The sequence below is a fragment of the Trichosurus vulpecula genome, chromosome 6, assembly GCF_011100635.1.
Source record: "Trichosurus vulpecula isolate mTriVul1 chromosome 6, mTriVul1.pri, whole genome shotgun sequence".
NCBI classification, from domain to species: domain Eukaryota; kingdom Metazoa; phylum Chordata; class Mammalia; order Diprotodontia; family Phalangeridae; genus Trichosurus; species Trichosurus vulpecula.
In genome coordinates, this window is record NC_050578.1 from 128,737,299 (window position 1) to 128,764,087 (window position 26,789).

Genomic DNA, 26,789 nt, shown 5'->3' on the forward strand with positions numbered 1-26,789 from the left:
GTCAAGGGAGAAAATTCAATAAAGGGGGATAGGTTAGGAAGGAGCAAAACATAGTTAATCTTTCACACCATGAGTATTGTGGAAGGGTTATACATAATGATACGCATGTGGCCTATGTTGAATTGCTTGCCCTCTTAGGGAGGGTGGGTGGGGAGGGAAGAGGGGAGAGAATTTGGAACTCAAAGTTTTAAAAACAGATGTTCAAAAACAAGAACAACAAAAAAGTTTTTGCATGCAACTAGGAAATAAGATACACAGGCAATGGGGCATAGAAATTTATCTTGCCGTACAAGAGAAGAAGGGAAAGGGGGATGGGAGGGGAGTAGGGTGACAGATGGGAGGGCTGACTGGGGAATGAGGCAACCAGAATATATGCCATCTTGGAGTGGGGGGAGGGTAGAAACGGGGAAAAAATTTGTAATTGAAACTTTTGTGAAAATCAATGCTGAAAATTAAATATAATAAATAAATTTAAAAAAAAACCAACTTCCACTGACTCTTTATCCCTACAAATTAAGGAATCATATTTGACTGAAAATTTGCCATAAACTATAGCTGCCTCCTTTTATTTCCTTTTTCCTTCTCCCTTGTCTTTCCTTTTCCCCTCAACATCCCTCCCTCCCCCTTCCTTCCTTCCTTCTCCTATCTGTCTACTCTGCTTCTATCTCTGTCTCTATTTCTCTCTCTCCTTCGTCTCCAACCCCATTCTCTCTACTTAGGGATCCTACAATGTACATTGTTTTTTCAGCATTATACATATTCTATTTTGTGATTGCAAGTGGAGTGGTTGTTTACTTTTTAGAGAACTATCTTTTCCATAATTCACCATTTTCAATTTTTGGGCTTAGATAATAGAAATTTATATTTCTCACCTTTTTGCTCATTTTAAAGTAAATGTTAATATTTGAATTTCCTTGGAGAGGTATTTAAGGGAACCACTAGGTTGTTGAGTAGATGTCTGTCCTAGAGTGGTTTTCGCTGCCACAGCCTATGTAAAATGTTCATCACATTTTTATAATGTTTTATGTTATAACAAAACAGTATTATTTCAGCATTCTCTTGGAGTTGGAACTTGGGTGCCAAAGTTGCAACTTAATAAGTTGAGATTTGAAAAGATTTAGCAGAAACTCCTCTTATAGTCCTTTTTAACTAAGGTAGTCTGAGGTTTTTACATATTTGAGGAGGATAGCTACTGGCCTAAAACTATGCCTGGTTTCGTTGAAGACTGATAATTTCGGCTATGGGAATCTTAGTTTAATGTATTTCATAATTCACTAGTTCAGTGGATTAATGATAACCAATAAAATAATAAAACCTTTTACAAGTAAGAGATTTAAAAGTTTCATTTATTCTTACTGTAAAGAAAATGCTGTCATGCAGAAGGCTTCATCTGTAATGTCCTATTACTAGTTAATACAATTAAAATAACTTTTTTTTTAATAGGAGAAAAACCAGGCTGTGGAACTCTGGCAGACAGTTTCACAGGAGTTAGACAGACTACAGAAGCTCTATCAAGATCACATGACTGATACCCAAATTTACATAGTTGAAAGACAAAAACAAAAGGTAATTTTCATTTTTATTCTTTTGTATTTATTTTTTTTTCAGGACCCCATCTGGGGCTTTTTTAAATTTTTATTTATTTTTAGTTTACAACACTCGGTTCTACATAATTTTGAGTTCCAGATTTTCTTCCCTCCCCGCCCCCTCCCCAAGACAGCATCGAATCCCATATAACTTCCATGTATAACTTTGCATTGAATTAATTTACACAGCAGTCAAGTTATGGAGAAGAATTATGACCAATGAAATGAATCATGAGAAAGAAGAAACAGGACCAAAAAAAAAACCAACCCAAAAACAAAATCAAAAGAGAGAAAAAGAAAAAAAAAAGGGTGGTGGTGGGGGGGAAAGGCTAGCATTCAGTGTGCCTCAGTTTGCATTCATACTTCATAGTTCTTTCTCTGGATGCAGATAGCATTCTCCATCGTCAGTCCTTTGGAGTTGTCTTTGTGCCTTGTGTTGCTGAGACGAGCAAAGTCTGTCAGGGTTAGTCCTCACAGAATCCATGTATCTCTGGTTGTGTATAATGTTCTCCTGGCTGTGCTCTGCTCACTCAGCATTATGTCATGTAGGTTTTTCCAGGTTGTTATGAAGTCCATATCATCCCCATTTCTTATAGCACAATAGTATTCCATTACCTTCATACACAGCTTGTTCAGCCATTCCCCAATTGATGGGCATCCTTTTGATTTCCAATTCTTAGCTACCACAAAAAGAGCTGCTATAAATATTTTTGTACATATGGGTCCTTTTCCCACTTGTGTGATCTCTTTGGGATGGGTCAAATGGTATGAACATTTTTATAGCCCTTTGGGCATAGTTCCAAATTGTTCTCCAAAATGGCTGGATCAGTTCACAACTCCACCAGCAATGTAACAATGTTCCAATTTTCCCACATCCTCTCCAGCATTTATCATTTTCATGTTTTGTTATTTTAGCCAATCTGACAGGAGAGATGTGGTATCTAAGAGTTGTTTTGATTTGCATTTCTCTAATCAGTAGTGATCCAGATCATTTTTTCATATGCCTATAGATAGCTTTAATTTCTTCCTCTGAAAACTGCCTGTTCATATCCTTTGACCATTTTTCAATTGGGGAATGACTTGTATTCCTATATATTTGGCTCAGTTCCCTGTATATTTTAGAAATTAGACCTTTATCAGCAACACTAATTGTATAGATTTTCTCCCAATTTTCTGCTTCCCTCCCAATTTTTGTTGCATTGGCTTTTTTGGTACAAAAACATTTGAATTCAACATAATCAAAATTATCCATTTTGCATTTTATAATGCTCTCTATCTCTTGTTGGGTCATGAATTCTTTTCTTTTCCATAAATCTGATAGGTAAACTATTCCTTGCTCTCCCAAATTACTTATAGTATCAGCCTTTATTCCTAAATCATGAACCCATTTTGACTTTATTTTGGTACATGGTGTAAGATATTGGTCTATGCCCAGTTTCTGCCCTACCATTTTCCAATTTTCCCAACAGTTTTTGTGAAATAGTGAATTCTTAGCCCAGAAGCTGGATTCTTTGGCTTTATCAAAGAATAGATTGCTATAGTCGTTGACTACTGCATCTTGTGTTCCTATCCTTTTCCATTTTTATTCTTATGATATCAGAAAGTGATTGTATTTTTAGTTTTAATTTTTGGGGAAAATGATTAATTAAAATTAAAAATCTGTTCCCCTCTTTAAACTCGTATCTTCCAAACTCTCCTATTCATGTTAAAGTTAACTCTATGCTTCTAGGCAATGGCACCAAAGATCATGACCTTAGAGCCTTTCCTCAACTTCCTTCCTTTTCATTTACATGCAGTGAATTGCCAAGTCTTCTCAGTTCTGCCTTTACAATGTCTCTCACACCTGTTCCTTTCTCTTCATTCATACAACCCCTAGTTCTGGTCCTCACTATGTCCTACCTATACTCTTTTTGTAATCTCCTGATTGATTACCTTGCATCTAGCCTCCCTCTTCTCTAATTCATCTTCTATACAATATTCCACATTGATAATACTAAAACACAGATCTATTTAGTAGGTCCCTGTTGCTTTTAGAATAAAATACAAACTATTCAGTATGGTATTTAAAACACTCTACTCTCTGGCTTCCACTACATTTTTGGTCTTTTTCATATTTTGTTACTTAGAACTCTTCCAGTCAAACTTGCTTACTAACTATTCCTCTACATCACATTCCATTTTCTGTTCCTTTGCACTGGTGGCTCCATGGCTAGAATACTTTTTTTCCTCACTTATGTTTTATAGATTCCTTCAAAGCATAACTCACGTTTCAACTCCTCAGACAAAGTTTTTCAGTGCCTGTATCTGTGAATATTCTATGTATATAATATCTTCTGTCTGTGCTTTATTTCCTCCTCCTCCCATGTTGAAATGCTGTAAAACTGGTACTGCATATGAGTTCAGTCCCGCTCCTGGGGATCCCAGACCTATAGCCTAAAGTCTCATTTACTACCACTTCCTCCCCCAGTTGCCACCATTTGGAAAGGAATCATTTTCACCAATGTCACCCTTCTTTATTATAGAATCCTGGAGAATGGAACCTCCAACTAATTAGTTCTTCCACTTTTCTATAGTTAACATATTCACACCTCCTGTTCCTTTTATCCCTAATGATGAAAATAACTTTATCCTGCTAGTTTTCCAGATGGCCTTTTAAATTTTAAGCATATGGTAGTGGTGGATCTGGAGTCAGAAAAAAAGCCTTAGTTCAAATCCTACCTCAGACATCTAGCTGTGTTATGCCCTTGGGCAAATCACTTCATCTCTGCCTCCCTCAGTTTCCTTATCTGTAAGATGGGGATAATAAAGCACCTAGCTCCCAGGGCTGTTGTGAGGATAAAATATTTGTAAAGTGTTTTGTAAACATTAAGTGCTATGTAAATGCTATTGATCATCATCAGTCATCATCATTATTGTTACAATTAATCTTAGTTTTTTGACAAGCTATCATAGCTTGTCAAGATTTTTTTATTCTGAATTGTCATCCAGCATATCATCTCTCTCTTTCAGAACTGTTATTTACAAATCTGAAAGGAACATTTCTGACGTATTCATTCTCATTGTTAACAAATAATGACTAAGATAGGACCAAATGAAAAACAAAAATGATTAACTTGTTTAAAATTGTGAAGCATTCAAGCATGAATCCCCCTGAAAAGCATTTTTTTCATCTGGGTGGAGAGATTAGATTTTTTAAACTGAAGTCAGATAATAACCATCATGATTTTTTTTGTTATTTAGCATATTTTATTTTATTTATTTAACATATTTAGTTTTCAGCATTGATTTTCACAAGAGTTTGAATTACAAATTTTCTCCCCATTTCTACCCTCCCCCCCGACTCCAAGATGACATATATTCTGGTTGCCCTGTTCCCCATTCAGCCCTCCCTTCTGTCACCGCACTCCCCTCCCATCCCTTTTTCCCTTCCTTTCTTGTAGGGCAAGATAAATTTCTACGCCCCATTGCCTGTGTATCTTATTTTCTAGTTGCATGCAAAAACTTTTTTTTTTTATTTTTGAACATCTGTTTTCACAACTTTGAGTTCCAATTTCTCTGCCCTCTTCCCTTCCCACCCACTCTCCCTAAGAAGTCAAGCAATTCAGCATAGGCCACGTGTGTATCATTATGTATAACCCTTCCACAATACTCATGTTGTGAAAGACTAACTATATTTTGCTCCTTCCCAACCCATCCCCCTTTATTGAATTTTCTCCCTTGACCCTGTCCCCTTTCCAAAGTGTTTGTTTTTGATTACCTCCACCCCCATCTGCCCTCCCCTCCATCATCCCCCCCCTTTTTTTTATCTTCTTCCTTCTTCTTTCCTGTGGGGTAAGATACCCAATTGAGTATGTCTGGTATTCACTCCTCAGGCCAAATTTGATGAGAGCAAGATTCACTCATTCCCCCCTCACCTGCCCCCTTCCTCCCACAGAACTGCTTCCTCTTGCCACCTTTATGCGAGATAATCCACCCCATTCTATCTCTCCCTATCTCCCTCTCTCAATATATTCCTCTCTCATCCCTTAATTTGATTTTATTTCTTTTGGATATCTTCCCTTCATCTTCAACTCACCCTGTGTCTGCTCTCTCTCTCTCTGTCTCTCTCTCTATACACATACATATATACATACATGCACATTCACTCATATATATATATATATATATATATATCTGTATATATATATATATATATATATATACACACACACATAAAAATATATATATATATGCATATTCCTTTCAGCTACTATGATATTGAGGTCTCATGAGTCATACACATGATCTTTCTATGTAGGAATGTAAACAAAACAGTTCAACTTTAGTAAGTCCCTTATGATTTCTCTTTCTTGTTTACCTTTTCATGCTTCTCTTGATTCTTGTGTTTGAAAGTCAAATTTTCTATTCAGTTCTGGTTTTTTCACTGAGAAAGCTTGAAAGTCCTCTATTTTATTGAAAGTCCCTATTTTGCCTTGGAGCATGATACTCAGTTTTGCTAGGTAGGTGATTCTAGGTTTTAATCCTAGCTCCATTGACCTCCAGAATATCGTATTCCATGCCCTTCGATCTCTTAATGTAGAAGTTGCCAGATCTTGGGTTATTCTGATTGTGTTTCCACAATACTCAAATTGTTTCTTTCTGGTTGCTTGTAGTACTTTCTCCTTGATCTGGGAGCTCTGGAATTTGGCGACAATATTTCTAGGACATTTCTTTTTGGGATCTATTTGAGGAAGCGATTGGTGGATTCTTTCAATTTCTATTTTGCCCTGTGGCTCTAGAATATCAGGGCAGTTCTCCTTGATAATTTCTTGAAAGATGATATCTAGGCTCTTTTTTTGATCATGGCCTTCAGGTAGTCCAATAATTTTTAAATTATCTCTCCTGGATCTATTTTCCAGGTCAGTGGTTTTTCCAATGAGATATTTGACATTGTCTTCCATTTTTTCATTCCTTTGGTTCTGTTATATAATATCTTGATTTCTCATAAAGTCACTAGCTTCCACTTGCACCAATCTAATTTTTAAAGTAGTATTTTCTTCAGTGATCCGTTGGACCTCCTTTTCCATTTGGCTAATTCTGCCTTTCAAGGCATTCTTCTCCTCATTGGCTTTTTGGAGGTCTTTTGCCATTTGAGTTAGTCTATTTTTTAAGGTGTTGTTTTCTTCAGTGTATTTTTCAGTATTTTTTTGGGTCTCCTTTAGCAAGTCATTGACTTGTTTTTCATGGTTTGCTTGCGTCCTTCTCATTTCTCTTCCCAATTTTTCCTCTAGTTCTCTTACTTGTTTTTCCAAATCCTTTCTGAGCTCTTCCATGGCCTGGGACCAGTTCATGTTTTTCTCGGAGGCTTTTGGTGTAGGCTCTTGCACTTTGTTTACTTCTTTAGGCTGTATGTTTTGGTCTTCTTTGTCACCAAAAAAGAATCCAAAGTCTGAGACTGAATCTGGGTGCGTTTTCGCTGCCTGGCCATATTCCCAACCAACTAACTTGACCCTTGAGTTTTTCAGCAGGGTATGACTGCTTGTAGACTAAAGAGTTCTATATTCCATGTTTGGGGGGGATGCGCCAGCTCCCCTACACCAGCACTGCTCCTTTCCCAAGAACCCCCAACCCGGACTGGGCTTAGATCTTCAGCAGGCTGAGCACTCCTGCTCTGATCCGCCACTTAATTCCTCCCACCAGGTGGGCCTGGGGCCGGAAGCAACAGCAGCTGTAGCTGCCCCACCTCAGCTGTCCCGGGGGCAGTGGCCGAACCTCGAACTTCTTCCACTCAGGCAGCTTTTCCCATTAACCCTCTCCACTGTCTTTGGTGTTTGTGGTTTGAGAAGTCTGGTAACTGCCACAGCTCACTGATACAGAGCACTAGGGCCCGCTCTGCCCGGCTCCTGGTCTGGTTGGTCTGAGCTGCTCACGCTGGGCTCTGCTCCGCTCCGCTCCCAGCTCCTAGCTCCCGGTTCCCAGCTCTGTGTGGGATAGACCTTACCCAGAGACCATCCAGGCTGTCCTGGGCTGGAGCCCTGCTTCCCTCTGCTGTTTTGTGGGTTCTGCATTTCTAGAATTTGTTCAGAGCCATTTTTTATAGGTTTTTGGAGGGAATCGGCAGGGAGCTCATGCTAATCCCTGCTTTCCAGCTGCCATCTTGGCTCCGCCCCCCTAACCATCATGATTTTGATAGTCTCTATAAGAGGTTCTCCAGTTTTGGGTAGGATACATTTCTTTTTTTGTTTGTCTTGTTTTGTTTTAATATTTTATTTTTTCCAATTACATGTAAAAACAATTTTTAACCTTCAATTTTTACAAGTTGGAGTGACAAATTCTCTCCTATCCTCCTTCTCCTCCCCTTTCCTTGAGAAGGCAAGCAGTTTGATAAAGGTTATACATGTGCAATTATGCAAAACATTTCCATATTAGTCGTATTGTAAAAGAAAACAAAGACAAAAAAACCCAAGAAAAATAAAGTTTAAAAAAAAGCCAGTGTTTTTCTATCTGCCTTCAGATTCTGTCAGTTCTTACTAAGGGAGCTAATAGCATTTTTCATCATAGATCCTTAAGAGTTGTCTTGGATCACTGTATTGCTGAGAATAGCTAAGTTATTCACAGTTTATCATTGTATAATAGTTCTGTTTCTGTGTACAATGCTCTCTCTAGTTCTGCTCACTTCACTTTGCATCAGTTCGTGTAAGTGTTTCGTTGTTTTTCTGAAACTATCTCCCTTGTTATTTCTTGTAGGACAATACTATTCCATCACAGTTATATATGCCACAACTTGTTCAGCCATTTGCCAACTGATGGGTATCCCTTCAATTTCCAATTCTTCATTACCACAAAAATAGCTGCTGCAAATATTTTTGTACAAATCCTTTTTTTTTCTTTTTCTTTGATCTCTTTGGGATATAGTCCTGGGGGTGGTATATGCTGTGTCAAAGGGTATGCACAGTTTTATAGCCTTTGGACATATTTCCAAATTGTTCTCCAGAATGGTTGGATCATTTCACAACTCCACCAACAGTACATTAGTGTCCCACTTTTCCCCCATTCCCCTCCAATGTTTGTCATTTTCCATTTCTATCGTATTAGCCAATCTGATAGATGTAAAGTGGCACCTCTGAGTTGTTTTAATTTACATTTCTTCAATCAATTGTGATTTAGAGCATGTTTTTTCATGTGACTATAAGTAGCTTTGATTTCTTCATCTGAAAACTGCCTGTTCATGTCCTTTGACCATTTGTCATTTGGGGAATGACTTACATTCTTATAAATTTGACTCATTTTTGTATATCTTTGAGAGATAAGGCCTGTATCAAAGAAACTTGCCATAAATTTCTTTTTTATTGCATTAATATATATTTGTGGAATAAAACAAGCATTTCCATAATATAGTACAATAAAAAAGATGACTGTACGTGAAAGTGCAAATCTACCATGCACAACTTGCTATTTCTTTCAAATATACAATAAAACTACCATGTAAATTTCTTTTTTTTCCTCCCTTCAACCCGTCCCCCATCATCGTAGGGATGGCTAGATGGCTACCATTAGACACAAATAGGGGTTTATGTCTGTGTGTGTGTGTGCATAATATGTATGTATATGTGTAAAATTATTTTATACATACATCTGTTTATCAGTTCTTTCTCTGGATGCGGATAGCATCTTTCTTCATATGTCCTTTATAGTTAATTTGGGTATTTATAATAGTCAAAATAACTTATTCACTCAGTGTTATTCTTAAAACAATATTGCTATTGCTAATTAAATTATTGAAAATAAATTTTTCCCCCAGTTTTCAGACAGGATATAATTCACACATCTATCTGCAAATAGATACGTTTCTACAAAGGTCTAGGTTACTATATATAGGCCCATAAAACTTAAATACATTAGTTTTTATTTATATTGGTCCTTTAGTCTGTTAAAATGATTCTTTCTTTTCAGCTTCTTCAACCCATCTGCTACAGTATCTTAATAGCATTTAACATGTGAAAAATTAAGGGGAGAAAATGTGAGCCTGTTTTGCGTTTTTGCTTTCATTTGAATTTCAAACTTGTTCTGGTCAGTAATCAGACTTTTACTGTGATTTACATTTTCATTTTAGGATCAGCTGACTAGCTTTAAGCAACTGACGCAACAACTTCATGTAGCTAATGAGAACAAAGAAATGGTAAGTGAAAATATTTATTGACTAGAAAGAAACTAAAAAATTGCCATAGAAATTGTCATTAAAATAGATCTCTTTTAATGTCTTTTGTAATTATACTCTCTACATTTCACACTGCATCTGTCCCTATTGCTTCTTCCAAAGAGCAGTCTCTAATAATAAACAAAAAAAAAGAGGAAAAAGGGAAACAAAAATCCCAAGAACCAACTAGCACATTGAAAAAGCTTATGTTATGTGTGATGTTCCACACTCATGGAATTGCCTCCCCTTCCCCAGCCATCTTTTCCTATGTCTTCTTTGGGATCAAGTTTAATCTTTATCTCACAACATTCAATATTACTTGTCCTTTGCTTGTTGTTCTTTCCGTTGATGTAATCGTGTTTGTAGTACTACATTGTATATAGTATTTTCCTGGATGTGCTTGCTTCTCTTTTCTTTAACTCATACAAGTCTTTCCATGCTTCTCTGTATTCAATATATTTATTATTTCTCATGGCACATTAATATTCTTTTACATTCATGTGCCATAATTTGTTTAGACATTCCCTAATCAATGGGCATCTATTTTGTTTTTTGATTTGCTACCACAAAGAATGCTCAGCTTATAAATGTTTTGGCATGTGTAAAGCCATTTTGTTAATGGTTTCCTTGGGGAGAAAATATCATTTGTTAATACTTTGTCAAAGGAACCAACTTGGAAAAGAAATTTGTTAACAGTCTTAAAAATTAATCACAATTTCTTTCTCTTTCATTTTCAGTAGAATGGTTCAAAAATTGAGTGCCAGAAATATATGCATGTGTACATGTATGTATATATATTTCTGAAACCAGTTATTGAATAATCAAATTAAATAGTCATCTGGAAATACTCTTCTATTACTCACTGAGCCTCCCTAAGAAAATACTGCATAACAGTTCAGTTTCTTTTCTCTAATATTCATTCATTCAGTAAGTATGTATGCAGTAATGTGCCAGGTACTGTACTAGATACTTGAGATACGTAGACCAAATATTAAAAATCCCTGCCCTCAAAGAGCTTATATTTTCTGAAGTCATTCAGATATTTGTTGATCTACAGTATTAATAATAGTGGAATTTGCATACTCTTTCAGGTTTTACAGAATGTTTTATATATATTATCTAACTTGAGCCTCACGACAACCCTAAATGAGTAGTCTTTTTCCCTGACATAATTATTCTTAATACACTGCTTCTCCTTTTATCTCTCCCCTTCCTTTCCTTTTACCCCCTTCAACCTCTGTTTTTCATCCTCCTTCCCTTTACCTTCTTTGAAGTTATGAATTAGAATTTTATTTTTAATCTCATTGTTGGGCAGTCGAATTATGACATCAAAAGTAGTTCTTTCATTTTCCTTTCTTCATTCTTGCTCAGCTCAAAATTACTTCTCTTTTTTACTGATATTCAATGCACAAATCATTGTTCCGAAGTAGAATTGTGACATCAGAAGTAAGTCAGCCAGTTCTTTTTTAATACTTTACTTTTTTTCTTTCTCCTCTAATCATTTAAAATTATGTTTTTTGTTTTTATGGTCTTATTACAAAATGGATTTCTAATTCTTGTGTCTACTTAGATACAAAATGAAGGCCTTAATGTCTTTTCAAACTCTTTACGTGTTAATTTCCTTTTCACTCATGATATTTTGGACATTTTATTCCTTGCTAAGTGCTCACCAGTAGGATAGTGGGGAAAATGAGAGGACAAACTAAAACAAGCTAACAGAGAATAATGACTCAAATGAATTTAAATTATAAGTGGATTCATTAACTCCTTTTATCCCTACTCCCATTGTAATTTTGAAGTTATTGTTGACCATAGGTTGTATTTATCATTATAAAAGATTCAGTCATTCAGAATTTCACTTAAGTATTTGAAGAAACAAATCTGGCTATCATGTCTTCATTTACTAAACAGTCAATTTGCCTGGTTAAATGTGGTTCCGTGCATGTTTCCAGACATGTACCAAAACTGGCTCTGCTTTCTACAGATTTTTCTACTTCAGCACATGTAGGTAAATATCTTTATAGAAGTATCAGAATCAGTTTAATATTTTTTTTCTTGTATATGTGCCTTATATTGTTTCTCTGTCTGTATGCTTACTTACTACCTTATAGGACAATTGTGGTATAATATATTAGAAATCACTTTACATTTTTTTTGACATAGAGAAGTATAAAACAGTATTAAAATTATCCAATGATAATATATGTAACTAAGAAAAGAATGTCTAATGGAACAATTCTCTTAACATGGGAGTGATAATTTAAGATAAAGATAATTTATCAAAGATATTCATTCCTAGTTTCATATGTTAAGAAGATCTGAACTGTATTATATTCTTTCTTAATGTAATGGTTCATCTGTTTTATTTGGAATGCACTTGTGATTTCATTAGTATAGCAGTTCCCAAGTGAATAATTTCTTCTACCAATGCAGGTTGGCCCCTTTTTCCTAACTGATAGGTTTAAGGAGTTTGTGCTTGATAGCACATTGTAGCCAACAACACTCCCGAATACATTTTAACCCAGATTAGAATGTAATTGGGAAATATGTAACAAGATAAATACAAATGTAGTAGAACATAGATAGTGCAAATATGTAGTCTTCTAAGTCAGTAAGTGGCCTACAGGCATCCTCATATGGCTTAATGGCTCCTCTACCAAAAATAAAAGACAGAAGGATCGAGAGATAATGTGGAGAGAGCCAGCTTTAGAATCAGGAGTACCTAGCATCAGTATGTTTCTGACATAGCCTGTGTTTTCTCCATCCTCTTCCCTCCACTCGTACCATAGCCACCCTAGTTTAAGCCCTCATTGCATTTTGTCTGGACTGTTGCAATGGCCTCTTCATTGGTATCCCTGATTCTATCCTGCACACAGCTGCTAAATTGATGTTCTTCCAGCACTGGACTGACCACGTCACTTCCCTGCACAAAAAGCTTCAGTGGCAGGGCAGCTAAGTTGCCCAGTGGATAGAGCATCGGCCCTGGAATCAGGAGGACCTGAGTTCAGATGTGACCTCAGACACTGGACACTTACTATATGTGTGACCCTGGACAAGTCACTTAATCCCTGTTGCCTCACCAAAAAAAAAAAAAACCCAGCAAAAAAAAAGCCAAACAAAAAACCTCAGTGACTTCTTGTGATCTCTAGGATTAAATGTAAGCACTTAAGTTTGGAATTTAAAGCTCTTCACAATCTGTCTCAAACCTCATTTCCTTCATTCCTTCATACCCACTTTGTATTCCCTCGTAACTGGCCTTATTGTTGTTCCATGGACACAACGTTCTGTCTCCCTATCATGCCTTCGTTGCTCTTCCTGAGTGAGTGCCTCTGAGAGCCCCCTCACTTCTTTGGGGGTGAAGTTAAGTGCCATTTCCTTTAAGATGACCTTCCTGATTGTCTCATTTCTTCATTTCTTCCCCTCCCCTGCCCATTATTCTGTTTGTTTTGTATATATCTTACATTTAATTACCAGGGTCCATGTAATGTCCCTTGATGGAATGTAAGGTAGCCTTTCTGTCCCCAGTGCCCAGCACAGTCTCTGCCTTATAAGGTTTAATAAGTTCTTGTGGATCAATTTTTATTGCTAAACAAATGTTTAATTGACTGATTGTATGACCGTGAACACTTTCCAGTACAGGTATTTCTCTAAGACTATAATCTACGGATAGATTGTGCATCTGCATCTATGGAAAATGTTTCCTCATGCTTCATATCACAGGTCTACATTTTAAAAAAAAATCAGATTTCTGAATAGACAACTGGAAGCTCACCCTCATAGTCTTTGGATTATAGTATTTTTACAGCTTTAAATAAACATTAAATATCCAATATAACCCCTTCATTTAACACATAAGTAAATTCAACTTTTAGCCAACGTTAAAGAAGCAGCAAATTGCAAAGCTAGGATTTGAGCCCTGGTCTTCTGGTTCTAAATCTAGTGTCCCTTCACTATAGCACTCTGCCTTATAAGCTATAAATTGCCAATCTTCAGTAGAGTGAATTTCCACAGACCTATAAAATCATAGGTCTGAACCTCTCTCTCTATTTAGTCTATCAGTCAATAAGCATTTATTGAGCACTCATTATGTGTCAGCCAGAATGCTGAGTGCTGAGGATAAAGACAGAAGATAGTCCCTGCCTAGAAGGAACTAACAATCTAATCTAATTCCATCCTTCATCCTCCTCCAGGAACTTCCTCATCCTGTAAGATTACATCAACCCTGGAACTCACACTTCATCAGTGCTCTCTGCCTCTAGAGCCCCTCCCTTCTTCTGACTGGAGAGGGTATTAGATTGAGAGAGGAGAGCTCCTCCTGGAGCCTCTGTTTGAGGAAGGCACCCAAGCCGGCCCTCTCTTTATTTCCCACCTGGCTGCACTTGTCTGGACCTCATCATGCCTTCTTGCTGGATATCCTCTCCCCCCACTCTCTTTTTCATCTTCCTTTTGTGTTGTATTCTCCCCATTCGATTTTGAACTTCTTGAGGAAAGAAGCTGTCTTTTGCCTTTCTTTGTGTCCTTAACATTTAGCACAGTGCCTGTCATGTGTTTTAATAAATGTTTATTGACTGAAATACAGAGAAGCAAGATGGTCTCAGCTCTCAAGGAGCTCATGTGTGGGAGAAAATACATATTGAACATTTCAGCTGCAAATGAGAAGAAAAAGTACTGTGGTCCTTAAGGGACAGTGAGAAAGCAGATAATAATGCTTCTTTAATGCCATTTTCACTGATAAAATCCTACCAGTTTATGTTGTTGAACTGTTTGACAGTGCCAAAGACTTTGGTGGTAAGAACATTCCTTTCTAAGTTTTCAGTAGCTGTAGCTGTTGTAGCTGCAGGAGCAGTTGCCAGGCTGCATCTCTACAGGTGTTTCATCTCAGGATGATGTGAAGGCACTAGGCTGGAAGTAAAGCTGTTTCCACAGATGTTATGTTCAGGGTCCTAAGCCATCTCCATCGAGGTCTGAGGGAAGATGATGGTCGTGGTGCCTCACCGCTTCAGCTAGATGTCTTACCTGCCTTTCATATGTGGCAGTTGGTTGATAGTTGGTGGGGTAGTGTAGTTAGGGGAAAAGATAATGAATTCAGTTGTGGACATGTTGAGCTCAAGATACATGGGACATACAGTTGGAAATACTAGACTGGAGGTCAAGAGGGAGGTTGGGTTTGGTTAAACAGATTTAAGAATCGTCTGCATATTGATGATAACAGAATCCATTGGAGTTGATGAGATCACCAAGCAAAAGAGGGATAGAGAGAGAAGGATCCTGGATGGAACCACAGCCAGCGAGAGTTCTCTGGATTATGGCTATGAGGACAGGAAATGATTGAATATCAAGTATCTAAAGGAGTTTGAAATGACTAGAGAAAGAAAAGAATAGTGATATAATCATTGAAAACAGTGGAAAACTGGCTAAAAAAACTTTAATAGTTTGTGTGTCAGTAAATGTTTATTAGGAGTCTACTATGGATTGGACACCGTGCTCAGGGTTGGGGATACAAAGAAAGGCAGACAGTCCTTGCTCTCAAGGAGCTCACAGTCTAGAGGGAAAAACATATCAGCAGTTATGTGCGAACAAGCTATATACAGGATAAATAGGAAAAATTCAACAGAGGGAAAGTGAAAGAATCAAGAGGTATTGACAAAGGCTTCCTATAGAAGGTGGGATTTTAGTGAAATTTGAAGGAAGCCAGGGAACTAAGAAGGTGGTAATGAAGAGGGAGAACATTCCATGAATGGAAGAATAGTCAGTGAAAGTGCCTAGAGTTGGGAGATGGAGGGACTTATTTGAGGAACAACAAGGGGTTCAATGTCACTGGATCAAAGAATACAGGTAGGGGTACAAGATGTAAGAAGACTGAAAAATTGGGGGATGGAGGACTAGGTTCTGAAGAGCTTTTAACACCAAATAGAGATTTTACATTTGCTGCTGGAGTTTACTGAGTATGGGGGTGATATGGTCTCACCTACTTGCACTTTAAGAAAATCATTTTGGTAACTGAGTGGAAGATGAACTGGAGTGGAGAGAGACTTGTGGCAGGCCAACCAACTAGCAAGTCTGCTGCAATAGTCCAAGCATGAGGAGATGAGGACCTGAAGCAAAGTGGTGTTGGTATTAGAAGAGAAAAAGGAATGTATTTGAGAGATGGAATCTTGAAGTCTTGGCAATAGATTGGATATAGAGAGGTGAGAGATAGTGAGGAGTGTAGGATAATAATCTAGGTTGTAATCAGGGGGAACAAGGAATATAGTGGTGCCCTCAACAGAAATAGGGATATTTGCAAAGCAGGAGGGTTTAGGAGGAAAGGAGTTCAGCCTTGGACTTGTTGAGTTTATATCTACTGGACATCCAGTTTGAGATATCTGAAAGACAGTAAGCAGAGAGGTTAGGGCTGGATAAATAGATTTGAGAATCATCGGAGTGCGTATCTGTGTATGTGAGTGTGTGTATAGATGTATATAAATATACACCATATGTATATATACATATTTTTCAGAAACAAAGCCACACTTCTGTTGGATAAAGGGTATTGGTTAAATAAGACTAGATTTGGAAATTACATGCTTTTACTGAATGTTATTGGAGGGACAGATCTTTATATTCTATTTTGTAAAAACTTCCCAAGATCCCTAAATATGTTTTTTTTTCTGATTATATGAATAAATCCATTAGATAATTAAATTAATGAATTCATTAAGTGAACTTTTCATTTCATAGATTTGTAATAAATTGGTAAGGCTGCAATAAGCAAATTAGAAAATTTCTATCACCAATTTGTATTAATAATATGCAAGAAATAAAATGTTTTTAGTTAAATGCTAGGTAAAATACATGAATATATTTAAGGATTTACTATTGGACTTTATGCATCAATAGTTTAGGACACTTAATACCATGTTTCATAATGACATGCTGGTGTAAAATTCCTTACTTTAGTGTTGCTGTTCTGTCTGAAATTAGTTAAGTTGTATTTAAGTATTTTGTATTGTGGCAGGTACAATGGACTACAAAGGGAATATAAGACATGATCTCTCCCCACAGAGGGCTTACAATCTAGTTGGAAAAACAAAACCTTTACAGTAAACAATTAGCAAATGAGCATTGTGTAATTTATATATGAGGAAGCACAAGAATATTGAGTGATGTGTCCAAGGTCATTTCAGGGCCTCTTTTCACTGGACTACAATGTTGGTAATAGTACCTTGAGTCCATAATACCAGTTCAAGCAATTAAGAATGTTTACCCTGGAGGAGAAAAGCCTAGGGTTGGGGGGCAGATAGGACATAATGACTGTTAAATATTTGATGGGCTGTTATGGAAGAGGAGTCAGGTTTGTTCTGCTTGTGCTCTGAGGGCAAAACTAGGGGCAGTGGGTGGAAGTTACAGAAAGGAAGGCTTCATTTCGATATAAGGAAAAACTTATTAACAGAACTATCCAAAAGTAGAACAGACCTTCTCAGAAGAGATACCTTTCAGGTTTGGATTAGACTAGACAGCTCCTCAAATCCTTTCTGACTCTAAAATTCTACAATTCTATAATAAAGTGCTAAATAATACAATTAGAGTTAGAGAGGAAAGAGATGAGTTTGGGTAAATGTCATCAGGGAAAAGCATCGCAGAGAAGTCACAGAGTTTGTAATTGGAAGGAATGTTAGGGACTATCCAATCCTTCCTTCAAAATTAGGTCTGAACATACAGGCCTTAGAATACACTACGTGTGCGTTTGCTGATGACCAGCCTAGATAAGTTCAGAGGAGCTAATCACCAAGTTGTCCATAGGGTGGTGAAGTTTTTGACCACAGTAATATTTGAAGACCATTTACTGAGTTATGGAGAGGTTAGTAATATTTGTAAATAGAATAAATGTTCATGTTGATGAAATTACAGACCCTGGAAATAGGGAAATAGAAGTACATTTGTTGAATTCCTACACAGGATGTTAATTCCCTTCTATAGCCTCTCTCATAGATTGCTCTTCACGTATGACGTTCTTTGAACTGTCTCTATGCCTTTGCACAGGCTATATCGGGTATATACTCCCTCCTTACTTTCACCTTTAAGAACCTTAGCTCCCTTCAAAGCTCAGCATAAATACCACCTCCCTACACAAAGTTATTCCTGCTCAGTTGCTGGTACCTCTACCCTGATATTTACTTTATGGGTACATGTTATTGCCTCTATAGAATATAAATCCCTTGAGGGCAGGCATTGTTTCATTTTTGTGCTAATATTTCTAGCTCTTAGTATAGTGGCTGCCTTATAGTGTTTAATACGTGCTTGTTGATTGATTGTTGGATTGTCTTAGCCATTACTCAAATACCTCCATTAATGAGAAGTCATGACTTACAGTCTGTTCCGGACAGCTCTATTCCCTTCTTTCGTCTGTTGCTATTAGTTCTGCCCCATGGAATTAGCAATTTTTGAATATTTGTCTTGTCTTCCTGAGTTGTTTCTAAACAGATTCAGTTCCTTCTTTCAAGTGGATGTGATTTCTCTTTCTCTTCAAATTTTTCATCATACTTTATTTGTTCCTCCTCTTCACATTTAACAAAATTGCCTTATATTTTGTTGTTATTTGTGTATGTATTATGCTTCCTGTTAAATAGTTACACTGAAGGCAGAGGCTGTGTTCTATTTACTTTTCACATCCCCAGTACTTTGTATAGTAACATAAATGAATGCATAAATGCTAATTTTAAAAAAAAATTATTTAATTGTTTTTAGTTTTCAGCATTCACTTCTGTAAGATTTTGAGTTCTAAATTTTCTTCTGGTCCGCCTTCCTAGGACAGCATGCAATCTGATATAGGCTATACATGTACAGTTATATTAAGCATATTTCCACATTAGTCATGAAGTAAAGAAGAATTAGAACCAAAGGGAAAAACCATGAGAAAGAAGAAACAAAAAAAAGAGAAAATAGTTTTTGATCTGCATTCAGACTCCGTAGTTCTTTCTCTGGATATGGATAACATTTTCCATCAGGAGTCTTTTAGAATTGTCTTAGATCCTTGCATTGCTGAGAAGAGTTAAGTCTATTGGAGTTGGTCACTGCAGTGTTGCTGTAACTGTGTACAATGTTCTCCTAGTTCTGTTCACTTTACTCAGCATCAATTCATATAAGTCTTTCCAGGTTTTTCTGAAGTCCACATGCTCATCATTTCTTATGGTATTCTGTTACATCCATATACCATGACTAGTTCAGCCATTCCCCAATTGATGGACATCCCCTCAATTTCCAATTCTTGGCCACCACAAAATGAGCTGCTATAAATATCTTTGTACATGGGGTCCTTTTCCCATTTTTATGATTTCTTTGGGATACGGCCTTAGAAGTGGTATTGCTGTGTCAAAGGGTATACACAGTTTTATAGCCCTTTGGGCATAGTTCCATATTGCTCTCCAGAATGGTTGAATCAGTTCACAACCCCACCATTGATGCATTAGTGTTCCAATTTTCCCATATCTTCTCCAACACATAAATGCTAAATGGAATTGAACATGATTTCTGTATCCCACATCATCTTGGTTTCCCTCCTTGTCTTGTCAAAATGTATTTCAAAATGTGGTGCCAAGAATTTAACACATTACTCCAAGTGTGTTCTAACTAATACCAAGTACAGTAAAACTTTTAGTTCACATGACTTTAAACTACATTTCTAGTATCAACCTAGTTCTCCAAATAATTCTCTGGCTTTCTTTCCCTGTTTTGAGGGAAACATTATCTATACCCAGTGATGGTAATAACAGTGATAGCTGACTTTTGCAGAACACTTTAAATTTTGGAAAATGCTTTATGTGTTATCATGTTTAATCCTCACACACAGCTCTGTGATATATTCCAGGTATTATTATCTTAATTTTAAGGCTTAGTGAAGTTAAGTGAATTCCTTATCATCATAGTGCTAGGAAATATCAAGAGATAGAATACAAACCTAGGTCTCTACTGATTCCAAGTAAAATATGCTTTTAAAGCAAAACAAAACTGTCTTATTGATATTTCCCTTTCCTTTAAACATGGCTGTTACTTTACTTCTCAGTGATTCCCCTCCTCCCCATTTATGGGATCCTCTCTTACAACAAATAAGCACAATCAAGGAAAACAAATAAATGCATTAACACGTCTGAAAACAAATATTTCATTTTGCACCCATAGTTTACTGCCTCTCTTTTGAGAGGCAGGTGGTATGTCTCCTTTGCTAGATATTCATCCAGGTTGCTCCTTCTAACTGTGGTTCTGTCCAGGACCTTTTTCTTTTTTCCCCCTTTTGCTTGGTGATTTCATCAACTCCAATAGATTCTGTTATCATTGATAACAGATTCTTAAGTCTGTTTAACCAGACCTAACCTCCCTCTTGACTTCCAGTCTAGTATTTCCAACTGCATGTCTCATATAGCTTAAACTCAGTGTGTCCACAACTGAATTCATTATCTTTTCCCCTAAAGACTCTCTTCTTCCCAACTTCCCACTACATTTGAGAACACCATGATCCTCGCAGTCACCCAGGTTCATAACCCAGATGTCATCTTTCACTCCTCACTCTTACCCCATATCCATTCTGTTACCAAGTTCTATTGATTCTACCTTCCCAACATCTCTTGGATATTCTCCTTTCTGTCTTCTAACACTGACATCACCCTGGTATAGGTTCTCATTACCTCATATCTGGATTATTGCAGTAGGCTTCTTATTGGTCTGTGCTTTAGGTCTTATTTCACTCCAGTCCATCTTTCACTTGGCTGTTTTCCTAACATGCAATTCTATACACTCTTTTGGAAATCTCATTCATAATTTTACCACAAACTCTAGCTACTACCTCAATTCATTTATATTTCTAACATGACTTCTCAATCCATATTACATACTACTGTCAGATGAACGTAACTTACAAGCTTTAGACTTGTAAGTATAAACTTCTTAGATTTACGTCTCCAACTTCTTACAGGACATCTCCAGCTAGATATTCCAGTGGCACTTCAAATCCCACAGTTCCTAAAGTGAACTTATTACCTTATTACCTTCTCTTCCTTCTGACTTCACTATTTTTTTCTGTGGCACTACCATTTATTTGGTATCCCACATTAGTAAACTCAGTTATCTTTAACTTTTCCCTCCTCTCTCCTCTACTTAGTTAATAGATCTTGTCACTTCTGTTTCCATAAAATCTCTCAGATTCACATCTCTTCTCTATTATCACTACTCTAATATAATACCTTTATCCCACTTGATTGGATTACAACAATAACCTCTTAACAAGTATTCCTCCTTCCGATCACTTACCTTTCCAATCTATCATTTTGCTGCTACAGTTTTTTTCTTACATATAGATTTGGTCATATCACTTGCAGTCAGAATTCTTTAGGGGCTACCTGTTGCTACTAAAAGTTCTCTTTGGCTTGACTTTAAAAGACTTCAATAATTTTCCATTGCTCTTACTTTCCAGCTTTATCTTATAGTGATCCTTTCACTCATTCTGCATTCTAGTCAGCGGGACTACCCTTTTCCTCTCAAGCTTATCCTGTATCTCCTACCTCTTTACCTTTGATCATTCTGTACCTTATGGCTAGAATTTATAGGATTCTAGGTAGGATCATAGGTCTAGAACTGGAAGGGACCAAAGAAGCCATCTAGTCTCACTCTTTAATTTACAGATGCGGAAGCTAAGGCCTAGAGGTCACAGAGGTAGTAAATTGTCAGATATGGGATTTGAACCTAGGTTGTCTGACTCCAGAGTCAGTGCTCTTTTCATTGTACCATGCTGGCTCCCTTTTTGTATGCAGCATTCCTATCCAGCCTTTGAATCCTAACTTAGATTCTATTTCCTTCTTGAAGTCTTCTCTGATTCATCTTGTTAGTAACTTTTGCCTCACACTCAGTACAACACTTTGTTATGCAGTTCTCTGATGCATTTAACTTTGATTCATTTTCTCTGACTGCACCTTTGAAGTATAAAAAGACCTAGAGGGAGTTCAGTACATTTGGTCCTTTGTGAAAAATCTGTGGGAGAATGGAGAATATGGACATTAGATGAGAGAGTATTGATGTATTGATGTATTGATTTAATAAGTGAGCACTTATTAAATGGTCACTATGTGCTAAGTGCTGTAGATGGGGAAAAAATGACAAAGACACTATCTGCATCATCTCACTGTCTCTATCTAGCTGTTATATGTATATTATATGTTATAATACAGATATTAAATACAGAGAAAAAAGAGAGGTAGAGAGAAAGAGAGGGAGGAGGGGAATGGGAGGAAGGAGAGAGAGAGAGAGAGAGAGAGAGAGAGAGAGAGAGAACATGAACGAATAAATGGAATAGTCTCAGAGGAAAGCACCAGCAGCAGGTGGCACTGGGAAAACTATAAGTGCAGAAGATCAGATCTGGGGTGATCTGCATTGAAAGAAGGAATATCTACATGGATAAAATCATAGATCCATTGAATTATTAAAGTGTAGCCTATGTCAGTATTACTAGATTATAAACTATGTGAGATCAAACTCCATGCCATGTTTAAACTCTGTAAATCTCCCAATAGCTAGCACAATGGCCTGTAGATAGTAGGTACATACAGTTTATTGTTGAATGAATAAATGCAGTTGTACCATTTATAGATCTCAGTGCTTTAACATAATGCCTTAAACAAACTAGGCTCTCATATATTTATTGATTGATTTGATATGTCAGTTGAAAATTAGGGAAAGGAGTTTAAACTTCATAGAGTAGCTAACCAGTAGCAAGATGAAAACTATGTTTTGTAATCTAAAAAGTGAAATGATAAGGACCTCAGTAGTGTAATAAGATCAGTGATACAAAGGAAAGTTAGTTCCATTACTTGAGAGTCCTACAAGTGAATTGCCTCACTTAGATGACTACCCCAAAGTCAATTTAATCATCATTATGCATTTTTGTTCTAACAGGGACCTTTGAGTCATTGTCTTATCCTGTAATTAATCCTTAAAAATCAGTCTTAAATATGCCATTACTGAAATTGTATTTTTTCCTTTCAGACTAACCAACAGTTTCTGAAAGCAGTAACTGAGCAGAATGTGGAAATTGAGCAACTACGCAAACAACTTAGGTATAAGAAATTCTTATTTCTCCCAATAAATAAGAATTCTCCCAAATGCCTTTGTTATTATTATTCTTATCATAATGCCTTTTCTTATTTAAGGGATTTTAAGATATTGTGGCTGTATTCCAAAGAGAATTGCCCTCTGCCTTGGCCTGAATCATTGGAACTTTCTTGGAGTTTCTTCCAAACCCCATAGTCAGAAATTAGAACTCATATTTCTTCAAATTGTAAGATTCGTTTTTCTATAATGGCAGCATTTCAAAATAAGCTTAGGATCATGATAAGGCTCCAAAGAATTGTCTTTGACAGAAGCAGTGGATCACATTTTGTCCTAATATTATTTTGAGACCATTTATCCTAGTAGATAGAACTTGGAGTCAGTTTGAATAACTTGATGCTTACTAGCTGTTTGACCCAAGGCAAGCCAACAAACTTCTTTATACCCTAGGCAACTCTATAGTAATTTTTCTGCTAAGTTCCAGAAGATTGCATAAATGTTGGTAATGGGAGTTCCCTAGAAGATCAAATAGATCCTTTCTATGTTCAGGTAATATCATAATACGTTCCAGAAATGAATTTTGCCATCATACTTCTTTGCCATATTTTCTTCCTTTTATTAATTAAATATCTTTACCTAACGTAATTAATTGTGTATGGTAGCTCATGATATAATTGCACTTTTTGTTACCAGCATTTCTACTAATAGATCATTATTGTGCTTTACTCATTGTTTTAGAAGTTTTTGTAATGCAGCTTAAATTAATAATAACCCATCAATTGTAATGTCATACCTTGTCATACCTTACTTCTTTGTCATTACACTTATTTTGGATTATTTACCATCTAAAACAACAGATACATAGTAGTCTTGTGTTGATTGGATATCATTTTCATGAAATGTAATGTTGTTCTGCAGAAGTTAACAAATAATATAAAAATATTTTGGTACACATTAGTTCATCAAAAGTTTAAATAATTTCAATAAATTCTTATCTAGTCCAAACAGGAAGTAGTTTCAGGGTGGACAACTGATAGATATAACAGAAAATATTTTAAACTATGGGTATGATTTGCTTCAGCAATCAGTTCATTCCTATAAAGGTATGTGTAAAAATAATATGTTAAGTTGAATTGTGCTTTAAATGTAACAGGAATGGTCATTACTCAAAGGAAACTTATATGGCTTCATAGGCATAATAAGTATATATTTTTGAATGAAGTTATAGTAGAAAGAGCATTAGCTTAGAATTCAGGTTACCCCGCTTTAACACCATCACCTATGTCTGAAATTGGTCAAGCCACTGGATATCAGTTTCCTTTTATGTAAAAAGGGAGGGTTGTATATTTATTATAGTACGCTTTTCACTTTCTCTTATCCTCCCATATCCAGTCATTTGCCATGTCTTGTCAGGTCTGCTTCCACTGCATTTCTTGCATCTATCCTATTTTCTCCACTCATGCCACAAATACTCTAATTCAGATCTTTGTTACTTCTGGACTAGGCTATTTCAATAACCCACTAATTAGTCTCCCCGGTTAATTCTCTCACCTCTCCAAGCAGCTGTCAGTGATATTCCTAATTGACAGATCTAACTATGTAACTACTTTTACTTAAAAGTTCCAGTGGCTCCCTGTTGCCTCTAGGATCAATTATAAAATCCTCTCTTTTCCCGGAGACTTCCACTTCTGCTGTGTGTGCCTACTATCTAGTCTCAGATGAGAAGAAAAGCAAGGTCTTTCTCTGACCAAGGCACTTCCATCTCCTGCTTCATGTGTCCCCTGAGGAAAGCCTGCTAGAGGCCAATGGAGTAAGTTCCATTTGAGCCAGCACAGGGCAGTTTCTACCTCCTGTTGTCAGCCTGATCTCCCAGCCTCAATGTGGAGAACCTCTGGTGCAAAGAGGAGCAACTTTCTCTTTGACTTTAGTCCTTCTGTCTCCAGCTGCTCCTATCACTTGAGGGAAGAGTTAAAAGGGACATCAGTGGGGAGTGAATCTTTCATCTCCTGCTTCACAGGTTCAACTTCCATTTTCTGCTGTGGCATTTCCTACCTAATCTCCAGGCTTCAGAAGGGGGATGAACTGTGAAACAGGACCTCATCTGACCATGTGCCTTCCACTTTGTGCTACACTTGCTTCCAGTTCAATCTCTAACCTTCTTTGAGAAGAGGAATGATACCTTCCACTCTGATGAACATTCTCACACTTGGTCATACCCTACACATCCCAGTAATTCTGAACAACTGTAGGTCATCATCTAAAACCTGCCCCTATCCTCTACCATCCTTGATGTCTGGAGTAATTATTGACTTATATTCAGAGAGAGTACAGGGGAAAACTTTAGCTTAACATGTCTGAATTACCATTAATTCCAAATTAATGGAGTTTGAACCAATTAGGTTTGACTATACTTAATAAGATGCATTATTTTGACTTCTCTTGGTATTCATTATTTTGTTGTACTTTAAAAATATATCTTCAAATGTGTTTAAACTTGTTTTATGAATCATTTAAACCTTTCCTGGTGAATGTTTTGATTACTGTTTGCTCAGTTTTGTTAATCATGTGATAATTATCTCATCCAATTTAATTTAAATTCATCTTCAAGTATGGTATTGATTTCCCATGTATTGATTTTTACATATAAAACGGTACCAATCTACCTGAGGATGGACTTTGGATTTCTAGTCTGGTCAAAATGACTAACCTGTATTCAGAAGAAAATGTACATATTCTTATTTCAGACAGAGCTGATTTCCTTTGCATGATCTTTTTTTAGACAGTTGGCCAGTCAGAAAGATTAGATTCTTTGTTAGATTCTTTGCTTTTAGAAATGTCCTAGAGTTCACTATTTTTATTTTCCACTATGTTTATCACATTGTTTTAAAATATCTTCTAGTAATAAGAAACAAAACTCTTCAAGAATATTTCGATAAAGGCAGGAGTAAAACACGGCAAGAGCTTAAAATGCTGATAATTTGTTTATACCTGTCCAGCATGTCCTCAAACCATTATCCATCCCCTTAAAGCTGACTTTATAAATCTCTCTGTCTCTGTGGAGGGCACAAAAGGGCAATGAGGAGAAGAATGCCTTCAAAGGCAGAATTAGCCAAATGGAAAAGGAGGTCCAAAAGACCACTGAAGAAAATACTGCCTTAAAAATTAGAATGGAGCAAGTAGAAGCTAGTGACTTTATGAGAAATCAAGAAATTATAAAACAGAACCAAAAGAATGAAAAAATGGAATACAATATGAAATATTTCGTTGGAAAAACCACTGACCTGGAGAATAGATCCAGGAGAGATAATTTTAAAATGATTGGGCTACATGAAAGCCATGATCAAAAAAAGAGCCTAGACATCATCTTTCAGGAAATTATCAAGGAAAACTGCCCCAATATTCTGAAACCAGAGGGCAAAATAGAAATTGAAAGAATCCGCCAATCACCTCTTGTAAAAGATCCCAAAAAGAAAACTCCTAGGAATATTGTAGCCAAATTCCAGAGTTCCCAGGTCAAGGAGAAAATACTGCAAGCAGCCAGAAAGAAACAATTTGAGTACTGTGGAAACATAATCAAGATAATACAAGATCTAGCAGCTTGTACATTAAGCGATTGAAGGGCTTGGAATATGATATTCTGGAGGTCAGTGGAGCTAGGATTAAAACCTAGAATCACCTACCCAGCAAAACTGAGTATCATGCTCCAAGGCAAAATATGGATTTTCAACAAAATAGAGGACTTTCAAGCTTTCTCAGTGAAAAGACCAGAGCTAAATAGAAAATTTGACTTTCAAACACAAGAATCAAGAGAAGCATGAAAAGGTAAACAAGAAAGAGAAATCGTAAGGGACTTACTAAAGTTGAACTGTTTTGTTTACATTCCTACAGGGAAAGATGATATTTGTAACTCATGAGACCTTTCTTAGTATTACAGTAGTTGAAGGGAATACACA

General features: G+C 36.6%; 1 protein-coding gene across 1 annotated transcript in view; it reads left to right on the plus strand.

Annotated features, from left to right (window-relative positions):
* Positions 1-26,789, plus strand: part of SCLT1 (sodium channel and clathrin linker 1) — a 258,104-nt gene that overhangs the window by 67,841 nt on the left and 163,474 nt on the right. Inside the window, exons 7-9 of the mRNA XM_036765501.1 lie at positions 1,444-1,566; positions 9,679-9,744; positions 22,774-22,844. Coding sequence (XP_036621396.1) covers positions 1,444-1,566; positions 9,679-9,744; positions 22,774-22,844 — 260 coding nt within the window. The remainder of the gene's footprint in view (positions 1-1,443; positions 1,567-9,678; positions 9,745-22,773; positions 22,845-26,789) is intronic.